The sequence below is a fragment of the Petromyzon marinus genome, chromosome 73, assembly GCF_048934315.1.
Source record: "Petromyzon marinus isolate PM22_M1 ecotype Great Lakes invasive population chromosome 73, UKy_Petmar_22M1.pri1.0, whole genome shotgun sequence".
Taxonomy (NCBI): domain Eukaryota; kingdom Metazoa; phylum Chordata; class Hyperoartia; order Petromyzontiformes; family Petromyzontidae; genus Petromyzon; species Petromyzon marinus.
The window spans coordinates 5010111-5035559 of NC_133739.1; the positions used below are offsets into that span (position 1 = coordinate 5010111).

Genomic DNA, 25449 nt, shown 5'->3' on the forward strand with positions numbered 1-25449 from the left:
GGCTAAGCGGGCGCGGCACGGGCTAGAGAAGAGATGGAGTGATGTGGTACAGGAGGACGTGGAGCTGAGTGGACTTGCCGATGACTGGTACCAGCGGTGTCAAGATCGGCCTCTGTGGAGGAGGCTCGTGAAGGATGCTACTGGGCAGTTGGAGGCAGTCGCCCTCCAACAACAACGGAGGGCGGAGGAGCGACGCTCACAACAACGAGCGGAGCGCCGGGTGGCTAAAGGACAGCAGGTTGGCACAGTAGGGGGCACAGGTGGTGCATCAGCCAGTCATCTCAGTCAGTCGACCCGTGGCACCTGGGTCTGCCCCGTGACCTCCTGCCAGCGGGCGTTCGACACTTCACGTGGCCTCACGGTGCACATAGCCTGGCACAAGCGTCGTGGTGACGTCACCGCCACTTAGTGGCGAATGGCGGTTGTTGTTGTTGTTGTTGTATGTGTTTGTGCTATACGAGAATGTGGAGCTAGGTGGACTTGCCACTCACTGGTCCCCCTCTAGCAACAATGGTTGGCAGAGGAGCGACGCTCACAACAATGAGCTGAGCGCCATGTGGCTAAAGCACAGCGAAGTGGCACAGATGGGGGCGTTGATGGCGTATCATCCAGTCATCTCAGTCAGTCAACCTATGGCACCTAGGTCTGTCCCGTGACCTTCTGCCAGCGGGCGTTCGACACTTTACGTCACCTTATTAAGGCTTAATTAAGCCAAGGGCCTCAAAACCACCTAGACTCTATGGGCTACCAAAGATTCAGAAAATAGGCATCCCATTACGACCCATAGTCAGTACAATTGGCTCTGCCACATATCAATTAGCAAAATATATAACCAAACAAATACAGCCCTACATCGGTAGGACATCTTCATTCATAAAAAATTCAGAACATCTTGTGAATGTAATTAAAGATATTAAACTTACTCCTGATGATATTCTGGTAAGTTTTTATGTGATTTCTCTATTCACTAAGGTTCCAGTGGACGAATCGCTTAAATTACTTGATACACTAGTAAAGAATGCCGGTTTATCAAAAGATATTCCGAAACTTGCTGGCCATTGTTTAAATAACACTTACTTCTTATGGAGAGGGGATTTCTTTAAACAAAAGGAAGGAGCAGCAATGGGTTCTCCTTTATCCCCTGCTATAGCAAATTTGTACGTGGAAAACTTTGAAATAAGAGCACTTGCCTCGAGCACATTAAAACCATCCTTTTGGTTTAGATATGTGGATGACACTTTGGTTGTCTGGCCACATGGTAAAGATACACTTAATGATTTTCTAAATCATCTCAATGCACAAAACCCGGCCATCCAGTTCACCATGGAAATGGAGGTGAATAACACACTCCCATTCCTAGATATTTTGCTTGGACGTGGCCTAAACGGTAAAATAACACACAGCGTTTACAGAAAGCAAACGCACACTGATGCCTATCTGAATCCAGAATCACATCATTATCCAGCTCAGAAATCCTCTCTTATCAAGACGCTCATACATCGGGCTAAAACAGTGTCAGATGGTGAGAGTCTAGTGAGAGAGATTAAGCACGTTAAAGACGCACTACGACAGAATGGCTACAATAATGCTCAAATTAACAGAGCACTGAATGCCAAATCACGATCGCAAAGCAATACTGCTGAAAGCGACCAGATTGTTAAAACAATAAAAATTCCATATATCTCAGGAGTAACTGACAAATTAGCCCGTGTTTTGCAAAAGCAAAACATTACAGTAAGATTTGGTACAGTACACAAAATTCAAAAACTAGTATCTTGCACTAAAGATGCATTACCTAAATTATCAACAGAAGGTGTATATAGGATTAATTGTTTATGTGGCAGCTGCTACATTGGGCAGACGGGACGTAACATCAGTGTAAGACTAAAAGAACATCAGAGAAATATTAAATTATCTCAAACACAACTGTCGGCAGTGGCAGAACATGCTTGTCAACAAGGACACTCAATTGATTTTGACAATGTTGCAGTGGTGTGTAAAACAAATTATTACTGGCAAAGACTAATTAGAGAATCCATTGAAATTGAGAGGAACAAGAATAACTTTAATCGCTCTGACAGCTACAGGCTTAGTGCGGCCTGGAAGCGTATTATTAAATAATACACATTACATTTTGATTAAAGAATTACTAATCTACAACTCATTACTAATCATAACCAATGACTGATTACTAATCGATTATATAATTACAATACCCCCCCCTCCGCCTCTAATCACTGCACCTGATATGAGTTAAGTGATGACGTCACCCTGCTGCTCTATATAAAACCGGGAGCAAGCGAGGGCTTTACCATTCTGGCAAATTGCCCGATGATGCTGGATGTATTTACCAGCGAAACGTCGTACTCAAACTCTAAATGTGGATTCACTCTTCAACACACCGGTGGGCTAAAGTAGTGAATTATTTGTCTTTTGTCAACGTGACACTTTTTTTTGCTGATTGGCCGTGTCGGGTAGTGGAGGGTTACGACACATTTATAAATAAACGCGATCTAACCCAAAAACCTTTATTATGAATAATATTGGTCGCGAAAGCCTACGTGTTAAACTGATTGTTAACCTCGTAAATAAGAAGGCATATTGTTCGTTTGCATGTGTAATGAGAGAGATTGACATCTATCGGTTGGAAAAGGGAAGTGCGGGTACATTATAACATCATCCAATCCCGGAAGGGAAAGGTATCTAGGCCAAAGGTAAATAGCGGAATCGGGAGAGATACTCCGAGAATGATCGGGAAAGTTCCACCAGGGGGCGTGGTCAGAGGTGGAGCCTAGCTACGCCTGTGGCATATAAGCAGAGGCGGAGGAGGACTCGTTGTCAGTTTGGAGAGCCTTGGGTCCGGACTGCGTCGCTGCTCGCCGTCATCTCTCTCCGTCGTTGGGCCAGATGGCGGATCATCTGCGGAGCTTCGCGCTCCTCACCGGCATGCCATCAGCCAGAGGCGAAGCCCGGAGTGTGGGACGAAGCACTCACAGCGGATCAGCTGTGTGTATGTAGTTAGAGAACATTGTTAACTAATAAGAAGAGTTACGTGGTCTGAGTGGTGCCTGTGAACGTGAATAAACAAGAAGAGTGCCTCTACACGACGTGTCGTCGAAGTCGCTTATTACATATGTAAGACTCTGATACATACCTGTATGGTAAATAAAAACGTAAAATGAAAGAAGAAAATCTTTTTTTATTTTCACTTACCTTGAGTAAAACATTTCACTGTCATGCATTGCATGAAATGCTGGGGCTCATTACTACTCACGGAGGAAAACTCTGCCAAATAAAATAATTCCACGATTCGGAGGCTAAGTGTGAACGAACATTGACAAGTCTGATGGTTAAAAATAATAACGTCTAAATGGCCATTGAGTGCAGGATATTTCGTATGTCGGACGTTCGTAAGTGCAAACGTTTGGAAGTGCAGACGTCCGTTAGTGGAGATGTTTGTAGTTGTGGACGTTCGTAGGATCGGACGTTCATAAGCATGGCCGTTCGTAAGTGTAGACGTTTGTAAGTGCGGATGTTCATAAGTGCGGACGTTCATAAGTAACGACGTTAGTATATCGGACGTTCGGAAGTGCGGATGTTCATAAGTGCGGTCGTTCATAAGTCAGACATTTGTAAGCACAGACGATCATAAGTGCGGACGTTCATAAGTGCGGACGTTCGTAAGTGCGGACGTTCGTAAGTGTGGACGTTCGTTAGTCAGACGTTCATAAGTCGGACGTTCATAAGTGCGGACGTTCATAAGTGCGAATGTTCGTAAGTGCGAACGTTCGTTAGTCGGACTTTCATAAGTGCGGAAGTTCGTAAGTGTGGACGTTCGTAAGTCGGACGTTCATAAGTCGGACGTTCATAAGTCGGACGTTCATAAGTGCGGACGTTCATAAGTGCGAATGTTCGTAAGTGCGAACGTTCGTTAGTCGGACTTTCATAAGTGCGGAAGTTCGTAAGTGTGGACGTTCGTAAGTCGGACGTTCATAAGTCGGACGTTCATAAGTCGGACGTTCATAAGTCGGACGTTCATAAGTCGGACGTTCATAAGTCGGACGTTCATAAGTGCGGACGTTCGTAAGTGCAGACGTTCGTAAGTGCGGACGTTCATAAGTGCGGACATTCGTAAGTCGGACGTTCATAAGTCGGACGTTCATAAGTCGGACGTTCATAAGTGCGGACGTTCATAAGTGCGGATGTTCATAAGTCGGACATTCATAAGTGCGGACGTTCATAAATCGGACGTTCATAAGTCGGACGTTCATAAGTCGGACGTTCATAAGTGCGGACGTTCATAAGTGCAGACGTTCATAAGTGCGGAAGTTCATAAGTGTGGACGTTTGTAAGTGCGGATGTTCATAAGTGCGGACGTTCGTAAGTCGGACGTTCATAAGTCGGACGTTCATAAGTCAGACGTTCATAAGTCGGACGTTCATAGTGTGGACGTTCATAAGTCGGACGTTCCTAAGTGCGGACGTTCATAAGTGTGGACGTTCATAAGTCGGACGTTTATAAGTCAGACATTCATAAGTCGGACGTTCATAAGTGTGGACGTTCATAAGTCAGACGTTCATAAGTGCGGACGTTCGTAAGTGCGGACGTTTGTAAGTGTGGACTTTCATAAGTGCGGATTTTCATAAGTGTGGACGTTCGTAAGTCGGACGTTCATAAGTGTGGACGTTCGTTAGTCAGATGTTCGTAAGCGTGGATGTTCGTAAGTGTGGACGTTCATAAGTGTGAATGTTTATTAGTGCGGGATATTCGTAAGTCGGACGTTCATACCTCGGTGACTGTCTGATCAGCGACTCCTCATTTAACGAGCTACAGAATATGGTAATAGGGTTTTCCCCTTTTTTCTGGCAACAAAACAGGTGTTAAGATGTTAAAACACCAAACTGAAACCTTTTACAAGAATCATGTCTGCATTAACCACAATGCTTGTGGTCAGAATGTAAACAAAAAAAACATACTCTGATAATATATGTGTAGTGTGCTCCGGAGACACTTGTAGGGGGCACGTCTTTATTACACACACACACACCCTAACTACTGTACACCAACTTCTCGTACAGTCTATCCCATGTATTTCTTCCACCCAGCCTATCATACGCCACCTACGTAGCGTGCCTACCCTGGCTACGCTCCAGGTCCTCCGGCTATGATATCCTATGGGAGGCTGTCTGACCTGACCCAGCCAAGGAACAAGTCCAACCACTGGTTCCTCAGACCTGGCCCTTATAAGGACAGCAGGTAAGGAAGTCCCAGGGTCCACCACTGGCCTCACAGAGCTCCAGCCCTTAAAAGGACTGCGAAGTTATGGGTCCAGGGTCCTACACTAGCAGGTCGTCAGGCTTTGGTCTTCAACTGCCAAGAACCTCTCCAGAGGTCCGCCTTATATACGTTTCTCAGCCGAGGGGCGGGGCTCTGAGGGATCATAGAACACCCCACAGCCCCCACCGTTGTGAGGGGATGCGGGGGATCCCAGAATACCCCACAGCCCCCAACCGCTTCTGGGCTGTCTGCCGTTGCAGGCCAGTGCAGCCGCAGCCCCCCTGCCATTGGGAGTGCTTGCGAGGGATCGTAGAACACCCCACAGCCCCCAACTGTTAGGAGGGGCTGCGTGGGATCCTAGAACCCCTCACAGCCCCCAACCGCTTTTGGGCTGTCTGCCGTTGCTTGCAAGTGCAGCCCATCCATGGCGCTACATATGCATTGTCCTTGAAACTGATTGGTCCACACCAGAGACAGCTTTCTTTTGAGCCTCGTCTCAAACGGTGTTACCAGAGGACGCCAAAAGGCGTACAGCACAAAGACAATGCACTATCAGAGTAATGAGAGCTCGGGGTGAGCATCTACATCACGGGACCTCCTCTGTCAGAACCAAAACATGATAATAGATTTTTCCCCTTTTTTCTGGCAACAAAACAGGTGTTAAGATAATAAAACACCAGTTTCAGTTTGGTGTTTTAACATCTTAACACCTATATTCATATTCTTAGTTTTTTCGGTAAAGTCACATTGAAGAGAAACAACAAAATAACAAAATATATATAAAACAATAAAAAATTCTCACGACGTTTCGACCATAACTCAAACGGTCATCATCAGGTGTGTCGGTTTGCATAAATTGATTTTGAAAACGGCATATTTATTTATATATATATAAAAAAATAACGTTTGCGTCACGCGCAACGATGGCAGTTTGCCCAGGACTAGTCCATCTATTTTTTGAAAAGAGGAGGGGGGAGACGAAATTTGTTTTTATGTATGCTGTCTGAAAGCCACTGTAAGCGTGAACAATCAATCAAGAAGTGAAATGATTTATCAAATCTTTCCAATGATTGCTAAGATAGAATCCATCTTCTCGGTTGAAATTGTCTCTGTGTTTGTATATGTGGATAGCCTCATGAACGAATCTCTCATGGAAGCCAGATGGCTTACAAAGAACCTCCGTCTTGGAAAAGTCAATGGCATGTGAGCCTACTGAATTAGAACAATGATCTGCTACGGCCGAGGTGTTGGTCCTACCGTGTTTAAGGTCTGCTTTATGTTCACGAATGCGGTCCGAGATATGGCGTTTGGTTTCTCCAATGTAACTACTACCACAGAGGCAACTTAGTTTGTAGACACCAGGGTATTGTATGTCCGGAATCACATCTTTTACAGACGGAACCAGATCACGGATTTTATGTAATGTGTTGAAACGGACCTGGATCTTGTGTTTATTCAAGATTTTGGAGATCTTTTTTGTGATCCCAGCAATGTAGGGTAAAGTGATGGTTTTGAAAGGCTCCTCAAGAGGGTTCTTCTTCATGGTTTGAGTGATAGCTTTGCGGATTGTATAGTCAAAACCATCACTTTACCCTACATTGCTGGGATCACAAAAAAGATCTCCAAAATCTTGAATAAACACAAGATCCAGGTCCGTTTCAACACATTACATAAAATCCGTGATCTGGTTCCGTCTGTAAAAGATGTGATTCCGGACATACAATACCCTGGTGTCTACAAACTAAGTTGCCTCTGTGGTAGTAGTTACATTGGAGAAACCAAACGCCATATCTCGGACCGCATTCGTGAACATAAAGCAGACCTTAAACACGGTAGGACCAACACCTCGGCCGTAGCAGATCATTGTTCTAATTCAGTAGGCTCACATGCCATTGACTTTTCCAAGACGGAGGTTCTTTGTAAGCCATCTGGCTTCCATGAGAGATTCGTTCATGAGGCTATCCACATATACAAACACAGAGACAATTTCAACCGAGAAGATGGATTCTATCTTAGCAATCATTGGAAAGATTTGATAAATCATTTCACTTCTTGATTGATTGTTCACGCTTACAGTGGCTTTCAGACAGCATACATAAAAACAAATTTCGTCTCCCCCCTCCTCTTTTCAAAAAATAGATGGACTAGTCCTGGGCAAACTGCCATCGTTGCGCGTGACGCAAACGTTATTTTTTTAATATATAAATAAATATGCCGTTTTCAAAATCAATTTATGCAAACCGACACACCTGATGATGACCGTTTGAGTTATGGTCGAAACGTCGTGAGAATTTTTTTATTGTTTTATATATATTTTGTTATTTTGTTGTTTCTCTTCAACGTGACTTTACCGAAAAAACTAAGAATATGAATTACTGCAGTCACGAAAGCTTTAAATCAAAATCTTAACACCTGTTTTGTTGCCAGAAAAAAACGGGCAAAACCTATTAAAATATGTTGTTACTGGCAAAGGAGGTCCCATAATATAGAATATGGCTTCTTGAAAAGCGAAGTTCTACTTAAAGCCGAAAAACACACGTGAAGCGGAAACCAGTCTCACCGTTATAAACATCGTTACAATAAAGTTTGGCAGGATACGATATACTATGCACACACACAGTAAGACGGTGGGATACTGCTCACCCACGCTGCTGAAGAAAATAGTTCGCCTTTATATGTATGTGTAGCGACATCGCTGGATGTCACCATGCAGTGAGTGCAGTACCGGCCCTTGAGGGGCACGGTGTGTATGTGCCGACCTAAGGGGAAGGTCGTGTGAGGCAATGGCACTCTATTTGACCCGAGAGGACACATGGCTGGTTAAAATGACAGGGGGGCCCCCAAGAGGCGGCTAGGGGAGTCACGTGATTGGTGGTCACCACACTAGTTTGTTATTATGTAAATGGAAAGTTTACCCCGTGTGTTTTAACTAAATAAATGCGCTGCCTCAAACGTGTGCGACACAGTTGAACCCACTACATATGTATGTAGAACTTATTTCGCACCATACGTAGCAAGTCATGCTAATCGGAGGTGCGGGAGAAGGACAATAAACTAAAATGCAACAACAAGCAATTCTAAAGATATTACCGCTCAGAGACCGTGTTACAGTGGCGCATGCTACCTCATTATAACGGTGCGCGTCCTGTTCTCAGTGATAAGTGTTCCCGCATAAAACCACGTTATCAGGAAAACGATTTGCATGTGCAAACCACCACTACTACCACCGCCGCCACCACCATTGTGCGTCTAAGTGAGGACGTTAGCACGCTGCGCAAAATGACGTTAAAGTACAAAGGAAATTTTGTGGGTGTCTCTGAATAACATCACCCCTCCCACCAAGACAAAGATCCCCCGTGTAGCCTTAATAGAATGTTGAGGCAAGTGCTGTTAGCGAGCACTTCCGAAGGCTGGCACGGCACACGAGGGGGAAGGGTGGCCAACACCACGCCCGACTGCCTTTGTTTCCCCAGTAGCGATGCCGTTTACATGCCGCACCAGGTACTCATTCAGGCTGAGTCGGCCTAGGAGAGGACCAGGACCAGTATGGATAATTGTCACTGGTATTGGCCGTGAGCGGGAATCGAACTTGGGTCGCCGGGTTCCTAGCACAGTGCACTAACTGCGGAACCACCGCTCCCCACCACCACCAGCATCATCGTCTCTCTCTCTCTTCTCTTGCCTCCCCCCCCCCCATCTACTCAGGGTGTGTGACCATGCCCCAGATGTGTTGCTACTGCAGGGCCGGGTTTTTTTGGACCAAGGCGGTTTGTCGACAGGTGGGAGCCTGCGACTCTTGGACTGACGCGTCCTCGTCCTCCTGCACGTGCATCTTTGGGATACCGCCGGCAGAGATTGAGTGCATGCCCAAGCGAAATCCCCGGCCACTGTGGACCACCGCCAACCTCACTGACACCACTTGGGTCATGAACAAAGCAATAACAACCGTCAGGTCAACTCAAGCAAGCAGTTCCCTCAATCTCCAAGGTGAGGCAGTTGGCACAGAGGAGGCCACGACAGTGGTGACATTGGCGTCTCACATTAACAATGGGGCTGCATTCTATTCCCTTCTCAGACACCTTTCAGTGTGGAGTTTGTATTATCCCCTCCTGTTCTACAGTGAGTGAGTGGATTTTGTATGATATCCCTCTGTTCTAACGAGTAAGTGTCGTTCGTATGATCTCTATCTGTTATACAGTGTGAGAGTGAATGAGTAGAGTTTGTATAGAAATAGGTTTTACCCTTTTAACTGGCACAAAAATTGACACCTTTATTCAAGGCATCATGTTTGCAATAACCACAACACAAGCAGTCAAAATGCAAACAAAAGAGAAAACTCTGATAATAATATGCACTGTCCTTGAATTTGATTGGTCCACACCCGAGATGGCTTTTCTTAGAGCCTAGTCTCCATTGGTGTTGGACCAGAAGACGCCAAAAGGCGTACAACTCAAAAACAGCGCACTATCAGAGTATTGAGGGCTCGGGGTGAGCATTTACATTATGAGACCTCCTTTTGTCAGTAACAAGATATAGAAATAGGTTTTACCCTATTATCAGAGTTGTCTCTTTTGTTTGCATTTTGACTGCTTGTGTTGTGGTTATTACAAACATGATGCCTTGAATAAATGTGTCAGTTTTTGTGCCAGTTAAAAGGGTAAAACCTATTTATATATCTTGTTACTGGCAAAAGGAGGTCTCATAATATAATATAATTTGTATGTTCACCCCTGTACTGTGTATATATATCTGCCACTAAAGAAAGTGCACCTGGATTGGTACAAGTGCCGTGGTGATGTCACCGCTATTTCTTGTTGTATATTCACCCCCATACTCAACCTCAAATAAGTACCTGTTGCGGTGGTGTTTAGTAAACATCGCCACTGTGGAGACAAAGGCTGCTGGGTGGGCGTGGTGCTGGCCACCCACTCCCTCGTGAGCCACGGTTTCGGCCTTCAGAGGCGCTGTTGCTACCCGCTATTAACAGCACTTGCCCCAATAGCATGGTACAGTGAGGGAAAGAAGTATTTGATCCCCTGCTGATTTTGTACGTTTGCCCACTGACGAAGAAATGATCATTCTAAAATTTTAATGATAGGTTTATTGGAACAGTGAGAGACAGAATAACAACAGCAAAATCCAGAAAAACGCATGTCAAAAATGTTATAAATTGATTTGCATTTTAATGAGCGAAATAAGTGTTTGGCCCCCTCTCAATCAGAAAGATTTCTGGCTCCCAGGTGTCTTTTATACAGGTAACGAGCTGAGATTAGGAGCACACTCTTAAAGGGAGTGCTCCTAATCTCAGCTTGTTACCTGTATAAAAGACACCTGTCCATAGAAGCAATCAATCAATCAGATTCCAAACTCTCCACCATGGCCAAGACCAAAGAGCTCTCCAAGGATGTAAGGGACAAGATTGTAGACCTACACAAGGCTCAAATGGGCTACAAGACCATTGCCAAGCAGCTTGGTGAGAAGGTGACAACAGTTGGTGTGATTATTCGCAAATGGAAGAAATACAAAAGAACTGTCAATCTCCCTCGGCATGGGGCTCCATGCAAGATCTCGCCTCGTGGAGTTCCAATGATCATGAGAACGGTGAGGAATCAGCCCAGAACGACACGGGAGGATCTTGTCAATGATCTCAAGGCAGCTGGGACCATAGTCACCAAGAAAACAATTGGTAATACATCACATCATTAGACCTCCTTTGCAAGTACCAAAATGTAATAATAGGGTTTTTCCCCTTTTTCTGGCAACAAAACTGAAAGCTTTTTACAAGGATTCATGTCTGCATTAACCATAATACCTGCAGTCAAAATGCAAACAAAAACCATACCATGATAATATATGCATGGTCCTTGAAACTGATTGGTCCACACCAAGGGATGGCTTTCTTTTGAGCTTCGACCCAATTAGTGCTCGACCAGATGACGCCAGAAGGCGTACAGCTCAAAGGCAATGCACTATCAAAGTAATGAGGGCTCGGGGTGAGCATCTACATCATTAGACCTCCTTTGCCAGTAACAAAATGTAATAATAGGGTTTTTCCCCTTTTTTTTGGCAACGAAACTGAAACCTTTTTACAAGGATTCATATATATTATAATTGGTAACACACTACGCCGTGAAGGACTGAAATCCTGCTGCGCCTGCAAGGTCCCCCTGCTCAATAAAGCACATGTGCATGCCCGTCTGAAGTTTGCCAATGAACATCTGAATGATTCAGAGGACAACTGGGTGAAAGTGTTGTGGTCAGATGAGACCAAAATTGAGCTCTTTGGCATCAACTCAACTCGCCGTGTTTGGAGGAGGAGGAATGCTGCCTATGACCCCAAGAACACCATCCCCACCGTTAAACATGGAGGTGCAAACATCATGCTTTGGGGGTGTTTTTCTGCAAAGGGGACAGGACAGCTTCACCGCATCAAAGGGACGATGGACGGGGCCATGTACCGTCAAATCTTTGGTGAAACCTCCTTCCCTCAGCCAGGGCATTGAAAATGGGTCGTGGATGGGTATTCCAGCATGACAATGACCCAAAACACACGGCCAAGGCAACAAAGGAGTGGCTCAAGAAGAAGCACATTAAGGTCCTGGAGTGGCCTAGCCAGTCTCCAGACCTTAATCCCATAGAAAATCTGTGGAGGGAGCTGAAGGTTCGAGTTGCCAAACGTCAGCCTCAAACCCTTAATGACTTGGAGAAGATCTGCAAAAAGGGGTGGGACAAAATCCCTCCTGAGATGTGTGCAAACCTGGTGGCCAACTACAAGAAACGTCTGACCTCTGTGATTACCAACAAGGATTTTTCCACCAAGTACTAAGTCATGTTTTGCAGAGGGGTCAAATACTTATTTCCCTCGTTAAAATGCAAATCAATTTATAACATTTTTGACATGCGTTTTTCTGGATTTTTTGTTGTTGTTATTCTGTCTGATCATTTCTTTGTCAGTGGGCAAACGTACAAAATCAGCAGGGGGTCAAAATAAGTCCACACGGGTGATCTTTGTCTGTATCTCCCACAGACCTCAAGACATTCCATATGACACTGACAGTAGAAGAAGTCTTCAACTCTGCGTTGAATGACCCCAACTCGATGGCCCACAAGAGCATGTCGGACAAACTCCTACCCAGTGTAAGTGATCTGCGACCTATGAACTAAAACGAGGTTTTATTTCACCAGGTAAAAGCCCACTGCCCTATATGATGATAGCAGTCGTAGTGTTCAGTGATGATAGCAGTCGTAGGGTTCAGTGGTGATAGGAGTCGTAGTGTTCAGTGATGATAGGAGTCGTAGTGTTCAGTAGTGATAGGAGTCGAAGTGTTCAGTGATGATATCAGTCGTAGTGTTCAGTGGTGATAGGAGTCATAGTGTTCAGTGATGATATCAGTCGTAGTGTTCAGTGGTGATAGGAGTCATAGTGATCAGTGATGATAGCAGTCATAGTGTTCAGTGATGATATCAGTCGTAGTGTTCAGTGATGATATCAGTCGTAGTATTCAGTGGTGATTGCAGTCGCAGTGTTCAGTGATGATAGGAGTCGCAGTGTTCAGTGATGATAGCAGTCGTAATATTCAGTGGTGATAGGAGTCGTAGTGTTCAGTTGTGATTGCAGTCATAGTGTTCAGTGGTGATAGCAGTCGTAGTGATCAGTGATGATATCAGTCATAGTGTTCAGTAGTGATAGGAGTCGTAGTGTTCAGTGATGATAGCAGTCGTAGTGTTCAGTGGTGATATCAGTCGTAGTGTTCATTGATGATAGGAGTCGTAGTGTTCAGTGGTGATAGGAGTCGTAGTGTTCAGTGATGGTAGGAGTCGTAGTGTTCAGTGATGATAGCAGTCGTAGTGTTCAGTGATGGTAGCAGTCGTAGGGTTCAGTGGTGATAGGAGTCGTAGTGTTCAGTGGTGATAGGAGTCGTAGTGTTCAGTGGTGATAACAAGTGCCTTATATATGTAGTGTATAGTGTCTAATGTATTATACACGTTTTGTTTAGTTTATTTATCATGTCGTTTATAGTTTATTATGCGAATCGCTTCGGCGAGGTTCGGCAAAAAGCTGGTGGACACTCCCCGGTACTGTAATGGCCCTGCCCTGCAATGCTGTTTGGCTGGGATGTACCCTGTGACACTGATGTGGTTGACGACGATGACTTTCCTTCCATTTTACAGCTATCCAGATCCTATCAGAATATTGGATCCCGTTTCGTTAAAGCTGCGATCACAAACTTTGAGTGAGTATTGTTCAGGTCCCATCTCGATCCTTGTGCTCCCTTCACTGGAATCAACTTCCCCTGTGCATCGAACACCACTGCACCATAGACCAAACACTGCACCATAGACCCAACACTGCACCATAGATCCAACACTGCACAATAGACCCAACACTGCACAATAGACTCAGCACTGCTCAGGCTGTGGTGGTTAGGATATGTTAACTACCTCGCCTGGTATACAGGAGGTTATGGGTTTGATCCTGACACTGACACCACGGTGGCTAGGAGATGTTAATTACCTCGCCTGGTACACAGGAAGTCGTGAGTTCGATCCCAACCATACTGCCTGCTGTATATTCGGAGTCTGTGTGTCTCTCTCTGTGGTCGTGTGGATTTTTCTACTGTTCCATCGGGTTTTCTCTCCACATTTAGAAACAAGCGTTTAGAGTATTTGGCTGATGCCATACATGTCCACGTGATAAGCCTCTTCACTGACCTATTATTTGTGGCCAGGTCGCTTCTGAAAAAGAGCTACATAGGTCAGTGGACCTTACCTGGTGAAGAAACGAAGTTATAGTTAGTTCTAGGTAATGTATAGTTAGTTAATAATCTCCTAGCCGTCCTACTGTGGACCCTCCATCCATGCGTGTCTCCCATTCCACTGGTTATTCCTAGACTCCTATCTGTCTCATATTCATGTATATACTCACTCACCCACTCACTCACTTACTCACTAACCCACCCACTAACCCATTCTCCAACTCACTGATCCACTCAGCAACCCACAAGCTAACACACTCAATTAGTAACCCATTAAATCCATCTTTAACCCACCCACTCATCCACTCACTAACCCACTAACTCACTGACTCACCCACCCACTCATTTACTCACCCACCTTCCCACGACCTTACCCGCTTACCTAACCCGTTCACCCACCTCACAAATTAATCGTAATACCATCACCCATGCGACGTTGTCTTTCTCTCTCTCTCTCAGGTCTGGCAGTGTCCTGGCATTCGTGGAGGTCAGTGGCTACAATCTCACCGCCACGGAGGTCATCACCATGACCTCCGTTGCCATCGATGCTCTGATTGCGTCTGCAATACGAGTCAGCCGATCCTTCAACGTCAACGGTATGGCAGAGGAGGGTGGCTTTCAACAGAGCTGACACCATCACAATATAATGCAGAAATATCTCTCCCCCCTGTACTACGTATCTCCCCCACCGGTTTATCGTCGTTTCCACAAGTACGTCGCCATCCACAATAGAGTTTTTTTTGCTGGGTTTGATCGCGTAAATATCAATGTGTCGTTAAACCCGCCACCACCACCTGACACAGACAATCAGTAAGGGGTTTGTCATGTGAACAAAACGTGGACAATTGGTTACTAGTACTGCACTAACTGGTTGGGTGTTGGAGAGTAAACCCACTACAACATTTATAATTCGAGTACTGTGTCGTTTCGCCGGTTATTACAACTAGCAACATCAGGCGGAGAGTCAGATGGATGGTCAATGTTGTGGGCTTTACTCTGCAACACGCCCGTGTACTGAACTAGTAACGAATTGGAATGTTTTGTTTATGCGACAAACCTTGCTAATTGGCTGTGTCGGGTGGTGTTGGCGATCTACCCCAGTATCTCCATTATGGATTTTATCGGTTGTGAAAGCCTTTGTGTTAAACTGGACTTCCATGGTAATCTAGACTCTTATGGTAAACTGGAATTCCACAGTAAACTGGACTTCCATGGTAAACTGGACTTCCATGGTCAACTGGATTTCAATGGTAAACATACGTCGTCACTTTATTCAGAGTCAGAATCTCTTCTTATCTTTAAGGAATGTATATAGTGCCTTAACCAACGCGTTTTACACAGCATTAAAAAGGGTATTAACATATCAACGTGATGTTGGAGATGAGGTGAATGAGGTAGATGAGAGGAAGCAATGGGAGGCGAATCTGTGATGATGGTGATGCTGCGTGGATTCGGTGAAAGGTAAATTAATGGCAGTAAATGATGAGAAATGGATTGTATGAATGGGGTTGACTAGTGGTAGCTGTGTAATGAGAATATGAAGGAGGGATAGAAGAGGAAGTGGTTATGAGGGTGAGATTAAGGGGGGTTGTGGGGTGAGCTAGTGGACAATACAGGGATACCTCTAATGATAGGGGTTTTCCCCTTTTTTCTGGCAACAAAACTGAAACCTTTTACAAGGATTCATGTCTGCATTAACCACAATACCTGCAGTCAAAATGCAAACAAAAAACATACTATTATAATATATGCATTGTCCTTGAAACTGATTGGTCCACACCAAACAAAGAAAGCCGTCCCTTGGTGTGGACCAATCAGTTTCAAGGACAATGCATATATTCTTCTTTGGTTCTTTCGGTAAAGTCACGTAGAATGAGAATAAAATAATAATTTGATAAAATAAAATAACACAATAATATTCTCACGACGTTTCGGCCACAACACAAGCTTAGAGTCGCAAGCTATCCGTGGTGCTAAAGTTGAGGGTAAGAATCCACCCATTTTTTTTTCGCCATATAGCATTGTGATATATAACGACTTATTGTTGGTAGCTTAGCTGATTGGAGAATATAGAGTTTATTGATACCATTAAGGTAATTTATATTTTAGTTTTTTATTGGTTCACTATATAGTACTGTGAATAGCTCAGATGTGTAGGCCTTGACTTCAACATAGTCATTTCTGTGACCAGTCACTAGCTAATCACTCAGTTATTTCAATGCTAAATTCGCCTAGTTATTTCAATGCTAAATTCTCCTGTTTGATTTGTACTAAGTGCCTCGGTGAATGTGTATGCTCTGACGTCAACGTAGCTATTTCTGTGACCGGTTACAAGCTAATCACTCAGCTATTTCAATGCTAAATTCTATGCTAATTCCTTTGTCAAGGGGTGCCTCTGCGGATGTGTATACTTTAACTTTTAACATAGCTATTTCTGTGACCAGTCACAAGCTAATCACTCAGCCATTTCAATGCTAAATGATATGCTAATTCCTTTGTCAAGGCGCTTTGTTTCCTCTCACACAGCTTAAAGGTCGTGATCTGAACGTGGCTCTTTCACTCCAGCGCTGTCCTACCAGACAGTCTCGTCCCTTCACCTGATGAAGGCCGCTTATGTTGTGGCCGAAACGTCGTGAGAATATTATTGTGTTATTTTATTTTATCAATTTATTATTTTATTCTCATTCTACGTGACTTTACCGAAAGAACCAAAGAAGATGAATCATTGCAGTCACGAAAGCTTTAAATCGAAAAATGCATATATTATCATAGTATGTTTTTTGTTTGCATTTTGACTGCAGGTATTGTGGTTAATGCAGACATGAATCTCTGTAAAAGGTTTCAGTTTTGTTGGCAGAAAAAAGGAGAAAACCCCTGTTATTACATTTTGGTACTGGCAAAGGAGGTCTAATGAAGGGATACCTCTACTTACAAACGAGTTAGATTTCAGAGCTCTGTTGGTAAATCTATTTGTTGATAAGTCCAACATTACTCCTGTTGTTTCCAAACATGTTTTACAGCATGTACATTAAACACGGGGAATGGCTTTAAACGTTTTACAATATCCTGTAGATGTAGATGCCACTGGTTCTTCGTGTTCTGCAGATGTAAATTTCACTGGTTGTTTATGTTCTACAGATGTAGATGCCACTGGTTCTTCGTGTTCTGAAGATGTATATGCCAGTGGTTCCTCACTTTATGCAGACGTAGATACCACTAGTTCTTCATGTTCTGGAGATGTAGATGCGACTGGTTTTTAATGTTCTGCAGATGAAGATGCCACCAGTGCCATTTATTGCACAGAGGATCAACTCTTGGTTCCCAACAGGCAACTGGACATACGGTCTAGGTTTGTTCATATCTCTGAAAGTTCTTAAGTCACTTGTTCGTAAGTAGAGGAGTCACTGTAAGTATGCGTTTTGAGTGAGGAGTGAAAACTTAGTGAGCGAAGGTGACTGCTTAACGTGGAGACAGAGAAGTTTGTTCTAGTGAAGGGTTGTGCAAGAAGAGAAAGAGCGAAAGCATTAATTCAGCACAAGCAGGAGGAGAAACAGAAATAGAGAAATAGCAAACATTGAGAACGCTGAGGGCAAGAAGGCGACACAGAGAAAGATACAATGGTGGGGCAAGACCGTGAAGGGATTGGTAGACCAGGGTGAACCTTCATTTATCCGATGAGCCATGACGCTGTTTGTTTACTATGGATGTCCAGTATGGGGTACGGAGTAAGAAATATTTACAACAGAAAACACAACACACAAACAAGGAACGATATGAGTTCAAAATAGAGACAATGGGGAGCAAGTCACTAAATATATACGCACTCTACATTTCTCGATTATCCACACGAACGATGGGGAGGACAACGCGGATAATTAAAACATGACCGATAATCCAAAAATATTAACTACAGGCCTTTTGCCCGTCCAAGGGCAGGTGTATTGCAGTAAATCTGAAACTTGCAAGCGAAAAGCAGACCGCGACGTGATATTCGTTGCATTAATGTGCATTTTGTAATGGCGCGGTGACACAGACCTATTTCATTTTAAGGTTATAATCCCTTGTTCATCAACACTTCCTTTTTACTTTGATGTCTCAATAGCGTTACGGAGATTCGTGACGTGAGCATTCTGCCTTTGTAGTGAGGGTTGTAAGTTGACGCCGAGGAGGGGGGAGGAGGCGCCTCGGACCCCCATGTGGAGTGACGTCAGCCGCTAATAATTATGAACGGAGGAGTGTAAATTTGGAGAACGTCACCTGTTAAGGATTATTAATGAGGGGGGCTGTTCGATGTGGACTGACGTCACCTTCTCATGATTATTAATGAGGGGGGAGGGTGCTCAATGTGGAGTGACGTCACCTGCTCATAATTATTAATGAGGGGGCAGGTCGACGTGGAGTGACGTCACGAGCGTTGTACACAGACATTATTGGCTCATTATAGTAGCTAATAATAATGGGGGGGGGGGGGGGGTGTCCAATGGGAATATGTCACCTACTCATGAATATTAATGAGGGGGGCTGGTTGATGTGGTTTGACGTCACGAGGGTTAAGGACAGACATTTCTGGGTGATTATAGTAGGTATTTCCACGGATCTCAATGCCAAGAAATCAAACGTGTAAAATTTACTTAAGAGAATTGAGTTTGTTAATGAACGAATACAAACGATTGATCCATGATGTGCATGCTTAGTGATGACACTTTCCTGTCTCCCACCCAGTAGAAGACTCAGCCCACAAAGTGGATGAAAGCAGAGCCACAGCCAATCAGACATCAATCAAACTCAGCCCACTGATTGGATAATAGCAGAGCCACAGCCAATCAGATATCAATCAAACTCAGCCCACTAAGCGGATGACAGCAGAGCCACAGACAATCAGACATCAATAAAACTCAGCCCACTGATTGGATGATAGCAGAGCCACAGCCAATCGCCATCAATCAAACTCAGCAAACTAAGTGGATGATAGCAGGGAAACAGCCAACCACACATCAATCGAACTCGGCCAACTGCAGGAGTAACTGTGCAGTTTCTGGCGTGTTTCCATGCATGCTGCTCTGGAGTTGCCTTAGCGTTTGCTGCTGAGGCGCATTCGTTGTTTGCTTGCTGTTGAGACAGCTGCTGGCCCCTCCACTGTTTGTTTTGTTATAGACAGTGCTGCCACTTTTTCTTCTTTGGTTCTTTCGGTAAAGTCACGTAGAATGAGAATAAAATAATAAATTTCATTTTATTTTATCAATTTATTATTTTATTCTCATTCTACGTGACTTTACCGAAAGAACCAAAGAAGATGAATCATTGCAGTCGCGAAAGCTTGAAATCGAAATTTAAAGTGCTGCCACTCTCTTTGTATTCGTTTTTGTCTTGGAGAGGCTTGTTTTTTTTTACTTTTTGGCATTTTTTTTGTCAACAACCTCCCATCGCTAAGCAAGTGTATTTGCGTTGCTGGGTGCAAATGCGAGTTGGCGTTCCGCGCATGTGCAGATGTGTGCTGCTTTACCATGTGACTCAATTATTGACCATTTGAAGACCGCACAATAGCGCATTTTAGGAGAGGTTAGCATACATTCTACGAGGTTTTATTTTCTGAGTTAAGATTGTACTTTAGGGCAACAAAAAATAATAGCAAGTGTTCATCCAGGGGCTTAGTTTATTGCATTTGTGTACTTTGTTAAAATGTAAACCCAATAGTTCGTCCGTTTAAAGTATTACAAGTAAGGCAGACAGAGAGACAGACTGACAAAAATGTATTTTATATATAATAAGATAGTGTAGTTGTGTAGTGCATTGTATGATGTAGTGTATAGTGTAGTTGTGTAGCTGTGTAGTGTATAGTGTGGTTATGTAGTGTATAGTGTAGTGTAGTGCGTAAACGGCGTTTAAAGCACAGAGGACACAGCAGTCTCTACCCCTTTTGAGATCAAATAATTCCTGAAGGTGATACAGGGCCTAAATAATGGCAATTTAGCAGGATACGACAACATCCGGCCAGAATTAATTAAACACTTGGGGGCCCGACCTCTCACCTGGCTTACACGGTTTTACGACATGGTTGTAAATTCCAACACCATCCCAAATAAATAGCGGACAGAAAAAGTATTCGCCACACCAACACTAGGTAAAAATGCTCCACAAATGCAGCCAGCTACAGCCCGATCTCTCTCCTATCAGTTCCCTACAAAATCTTCGAACACCTCATTCTGCATCGCATATCCCCTGCCGCTAAAGACATCCTCAGCGTGGAACAGGCTGGCTTCTGCAAGGGCCACACAGCACAGCATAACACGTTCTGGCCCCCACCACTTACATGGAAAATGGCTTCCAAAAAAACCTGAAAACAGGAGCTGTCTTCTTCGACCTCACAGCTCCTATGACAGCATCTGATGCACTGGCCTCCTCCTGAAGCTGTCACGGTCCCTCCCCGACTGGGAAACCAAAATCATCATCGCACTAATGAGAAACAGACGTTGCAGACTTCACCTCGAAGAGGCAAAGAGCACATGGAAGAGACACACCAACGACCTCCCTCAAGGCTCAGTGCTGGCCCTCACTCTGTTCAACATCTACACAAATTAACTACCAAAAAACGCCTCCCGAAAAATCATACACGCTGACGACATCTGCCTGGCAGCACAAGCTCTCAACTTCGACACCCTGGATCAGACACATAACGAGGATACAGCAAAACTGAACAATACTGCAAAACATGGCGACTCAAATCAAGCCCTGCAAAAACTGTGTCCAGTGTATTCCACCTCTACAATGCAAAGGCCAATCAAGAGCTTAACATCCAGATGAACAACTTCAAGCTAATGCACCACCCAACCCCCACATACCTCGGGTTGATGCTGGACAGGACACTAACCATCCGGGAGCACCTGAGAACAACACCAGCCAAGGTTAAAACCAGGAACAACCTCATCTCCAAACTAGCTGGCTCAACATAGGGCGCATATACCACCACCCTCCGTGCCTCAGCACTTGTACTCTCGTTCTTAGCAGGAGAATCCTGTACGCCTGTCTGGTCAAGGTCGTAACACACAGGCATGGCCAAACGCTATCATGCGCATCAGCACTGGTACATCATTAGACCTCCTTTTCCAGTACCAAAATGTAATAATAGGGGTTTTCCCCTTTTTTCTAGCAACAAAACTGAAACCTTTTTACAAGGATTCATGTCTGCATTAACCACAATACCTGCAGTCAAAATGCAAACAAAAAGCATACTATGATAATATATGCATTGTCCTTTAAACTGATTGGTCCACACCAAGGGACGGCTTTCTTTTGAGCCTCGACCCAATTGGTGCTCGACCACATGACGCCAAAAGGCGTACAGCTCAAAGACAATGCACTATCAAAGTAATGAGGGCTCGGGGTGAGCATCTACATTATTAGACCTCCTTTGCCAGTACCAAAATGTAATAATAGGGTTTTTCCCCTTTTTTCTGGCAACAAAACTGAAACCTTTTTACAAGGATTCATGTCTGCATTAACCACAATACCTGCAGTCAAAATGCAAACAAAAGCATACTATGATAATATATGCATTGTCCTTGAAACTGATTGGTCCACACAAAGGGACGGCTTTCTTTTGAGCCTCAACCCAATTGGTGCTCGACTACATGACGCCAGAAGGCACTATCAAAGTAATGAGAGCCTTCATCACCAAAAGAGTGCAACCTCGACCTGAAATATTGAGTAGCTGGAGATCAGAAGATCTTAAGTAATGTGGGTTGAGCCCTTTTAAAGCCTGAAGTGAGAAGAGGACTGGTTTAATGTGTTCTTTGGTTCTTTCGGTAAAGTCACGTAGAATGAAAATAAAATAATAAATCGCCACTCCAGCGCTGTCCTCCAGACAGTCTCGTCCCTTCACCTGATGAAGGCCGCTTGTGTTGTGGCCGAAACGTCGTGAGAATATTATTGTGTTATTTTATTTTATCAATTTATTATTTTATTCTCATTCTACGTGACTTTACCGAAAGAACCAAAGAAGATGAATCCTTGCAGTCACGAAAGCTTTAAATCGAAAAATGGTTTAATGTGCTCACAGAATTGTGTGTGAGCACTCTAGCAGCTGCATTCTGAACAAGTTGCAGTGTATCCAGGACTTTGCTCTGTATCCCACCAATAACGGAGTTGCAGTTGTCGATTCGGGATAACACAACAGCATGGACCAGTCTCTCCAAGTCAGCAGGTGACAGGAAGTGATGCATTCTGCCAATATTTTTTAGGTGGAAAACTGACTTTTTAACCACCATATGTGCCTCAAAGGATAATGACTGTTCAAACTGATCACCAAGGTTTCTGACATCCCGTGTAGGACTGACAAAGCAAACCAATTTTATAAATATGCAGAGGGGAGCCGTTGAATATGACTTTGGTCTTGTTGGGATTTTCTAGCAAAAGTTTTGGTGCAACCATGAATTCACTACTGTTAGTGATGCAGATAGCGCAGAAGATGCTGTTGCATAGTCTGGACCTAGTCGTACTGCATAGTAAAGGTAGGATAGGCCAAGATGTGGGAGCAGAATACCCAATGGTGCCATGTAGATGCTAAAAAGTGATGGGCTTAGCAAAGATTCCTGTGGAAAACATCAGAGAACCGGTCTAATTTGTGACTTGAAGCCATCCTTTGTAACGTAGTACCTACGATTCTTTAATTAAGAGGAGAACCACAACAAAACTATGTCAGAGATCCCCATTGAAACTTCCAGTCGCTCAAGGAGAAGCCTGTGATCAATGGGGTCAAATGCCGAGCCGAGATCTATCAGAATGAGGAGGCTGACAAAGCCTTTATCTGCTGTCCCGTCGATGTCTTGTTGATGTCCCTGTCTCATCGATGTCCCGTTGATGTTCCGTCAATATCCTGTTAAAGTCCTGTTGATGTTCCGTTGATATATTGTTGGTGTACCGATGATGTCCCATCGATGTTCTGTTAATGACCCGCTGATGTTCTTTTGATGTCCCGTCGATGTCCTGTCGATGTATTGTTGATGTCCCGTTGATGTACTGTTGATGGCCAGTAGATGACCCGTTGACCACTGCCCGCAGGTACGGCCACTGACGGTACCACTGAGAGGCTTAAATACATCTTCAATCAATCCAAGGTGAGCACCACCACAATCACCACCACCACTACGATCAACAAGAACAACCACCATTCGCCATAAGTTGCACTGACGTTACCAGGGCACTTGTGCCAACTATGTGCACTTTAAGGCCACATAAAGTGTCGAAGGCTCACTGGCAGGGAGTCACGGGAGAGACCCACGTGCCATGAGTTGACTGACTTAGATGACTGGTCGATGTATCACCTGTCCCCCCTACTGTGCCAACTCGCTGGCGTTTTATCCACCTGGTGTTCCGCTTGTTGTTGTGAGCATCGCTCCTCTTCCCTCTGTTGTTGCTGGAGGGCAACTGCCACCACCTTCGTCATCAACAACTTTACTCCGCTATTTCCTCCATCACCACCACATCATTATTACTACCATAACCACAAAGACAAAGGACAAAGAATCCCGTATAGTTGTAACAAGACTGTTGTGGCAAGTGATGTTAGCGAACACCTATAAAGGCCGGCACAGAATGCAAGGAGTTGGTGGCCAACACCACACACGGCCCTCCTTTGTCTCCACAGTGGTGATGTTTACACACCGCACTATGTACTAATTTGCGGCTGAGTCGACCTAGGGGAGGCCCACGACTGCTTCAGATAATCGTTACTGGTGTTCGCCGTGAACGGGAATCGAACCCGGTTCGCTGGGTTTGTAGCACAGCGTAGCGTTAACCGCTACACTACCGCTCCATCCACATCCATCACAGACACTCGCACAGAGACTCATAGACTCGCACAGAGACGCATATATTCTAGACACTTAGACCCACACAAAGACCCATAGACTCACACAGTGACCCATTGACCCACATCGAAACCGATTGAATGGCGCAGAGACCAATTAGATTCAGACACAGACCCACAGCCTGAGACATTGCATCGCGATCATGTAATTGTATTGCACTCAAGTACTATTGTGTGGTTGTTGCAATTTGTGATTTTTACTTTTGGATGAGACAGAATTGATTTTGTTGATCTGGGCCAAGAGTGGTGAAGATTGTAAAATACTTTATTTAGAACTGCTTTTTGTTGTTGTTGTTGTGTTAAGTTTGTTGTCCTTCCCGCACACCTCCGATTAGCATGGTTGGCCATGTACGGTGCAAAATAAGTTCATACACTGCATTATACACTGAAGTATACTATATACTACATACCAAACGTCCTTATACACTACACTACACCAATACATGCTACATTCCTATACACTATACTGCTATACACTAAACTACTATACACTATAATACTATGCACTACACCATTAAATACTATACTACTATACGCTACACTATAGACTACACCACAGCACGCCACACTCCTATACACTACACTACACCACTACACGCTACGCTACTATACACTACAATATACTACACTACTATGCACTACACTACTATAAACTATCTTCTTTGGTTCTTTCGGTAAAGTCACGTAGAATGATAATAAAATAATAAATTGATAAAATAAAATAACACAATAATATTCTCACGACGTTTCGGCCACAACACAAGCGGCCTTCATCAGGTGAAGGGGGCGAGACTGTCTGGTAGGACAGCGCTGGAGTGAAAGAGCCACGTTCAGATACGGCCTTTAAGCTGTGTGAGAGGAACAAAGCGCCTTGACAAAGGAATTAGCATATAATTTAGCATTGAAATGGCTGAATGATTAGCTTGTGACTGGTCACAGAAATAGCTATGTTAAAAGTTAAAGCATACACACCCGCAGAGGCACCCATTGTTAAAGGGATTAGCATAGAATTTAGCATTGAAATAGCTAAGTTAAGGCATACACATCTTGACAATGGAATTAGCATAGAATTTAGCATTGAGATAGCTGACTGATTAGCTTGTACCTGCTGCAGAAATAGAGCTTGTACCTGCTTTAGAAATAGCTACGTTAAAGTCAGAGCATACACATTCACCGAGGCCCTTAGTACAAATCAAACAGGAGAATTTAGCATTGAAATAACTAGGCGAATCCAGCATTGAAACTGAGTGATTAGCTAGTGACTGGTCACAGAAATGACTACACATCTGAGCTATTCACAGGACTATATAGTGAACCAATAAAAACTAAAATATAAATTACCTTCATGTTATCAATAAACTCTATATTCTCCAATCAGCTAAGCTACCAACAATAAGTCGTTATATATCACAATGCTATATGGCGAAAAAATGGGTGGATTCTTACCCTCAAATTTCAGCACCACGGGCCCCGTTCAGACGGACGAGTTCGTCCATGGTCGGAACAGAGGAGGGGGAGAGACAGCTGCGAGGCCCTAGTATGCTCCATATT

The 25449-nt window shown here is 44.1% G+C and overlaps 1 protein-coding gene across 1 annotated transcript in view; it reads left to right on the top strand.

The window, feature by feature from the left end:
• Positions 1-25449, top strand: part of LOC116957387 (adhesion G protein-coupled receptor F5-like) — a 66935-nt gene that overhangs the window by 16381 nt on the left and 25105 nt on the right. The window contains exons 3-7 of the mRNA XM_032979508.2: positions 8983-9264; positions 12305-12414; positions 13450-13511; positions 14493-14629; positions 23091-23146. Of these exons, the coding sequence (XP_032835399.1) occupies positions 8983-9264; positions 12305-12414; positions 13450-13511; positions 14493-14629; positions 23091-23146 (647 nt within the window). The remainder of the gene's footprint in view (positions 1-8982; positions 9265-12304; positions 12415-13449; positions 13512-14492; positions 14630-23090; positions 23147-25449) is intronic.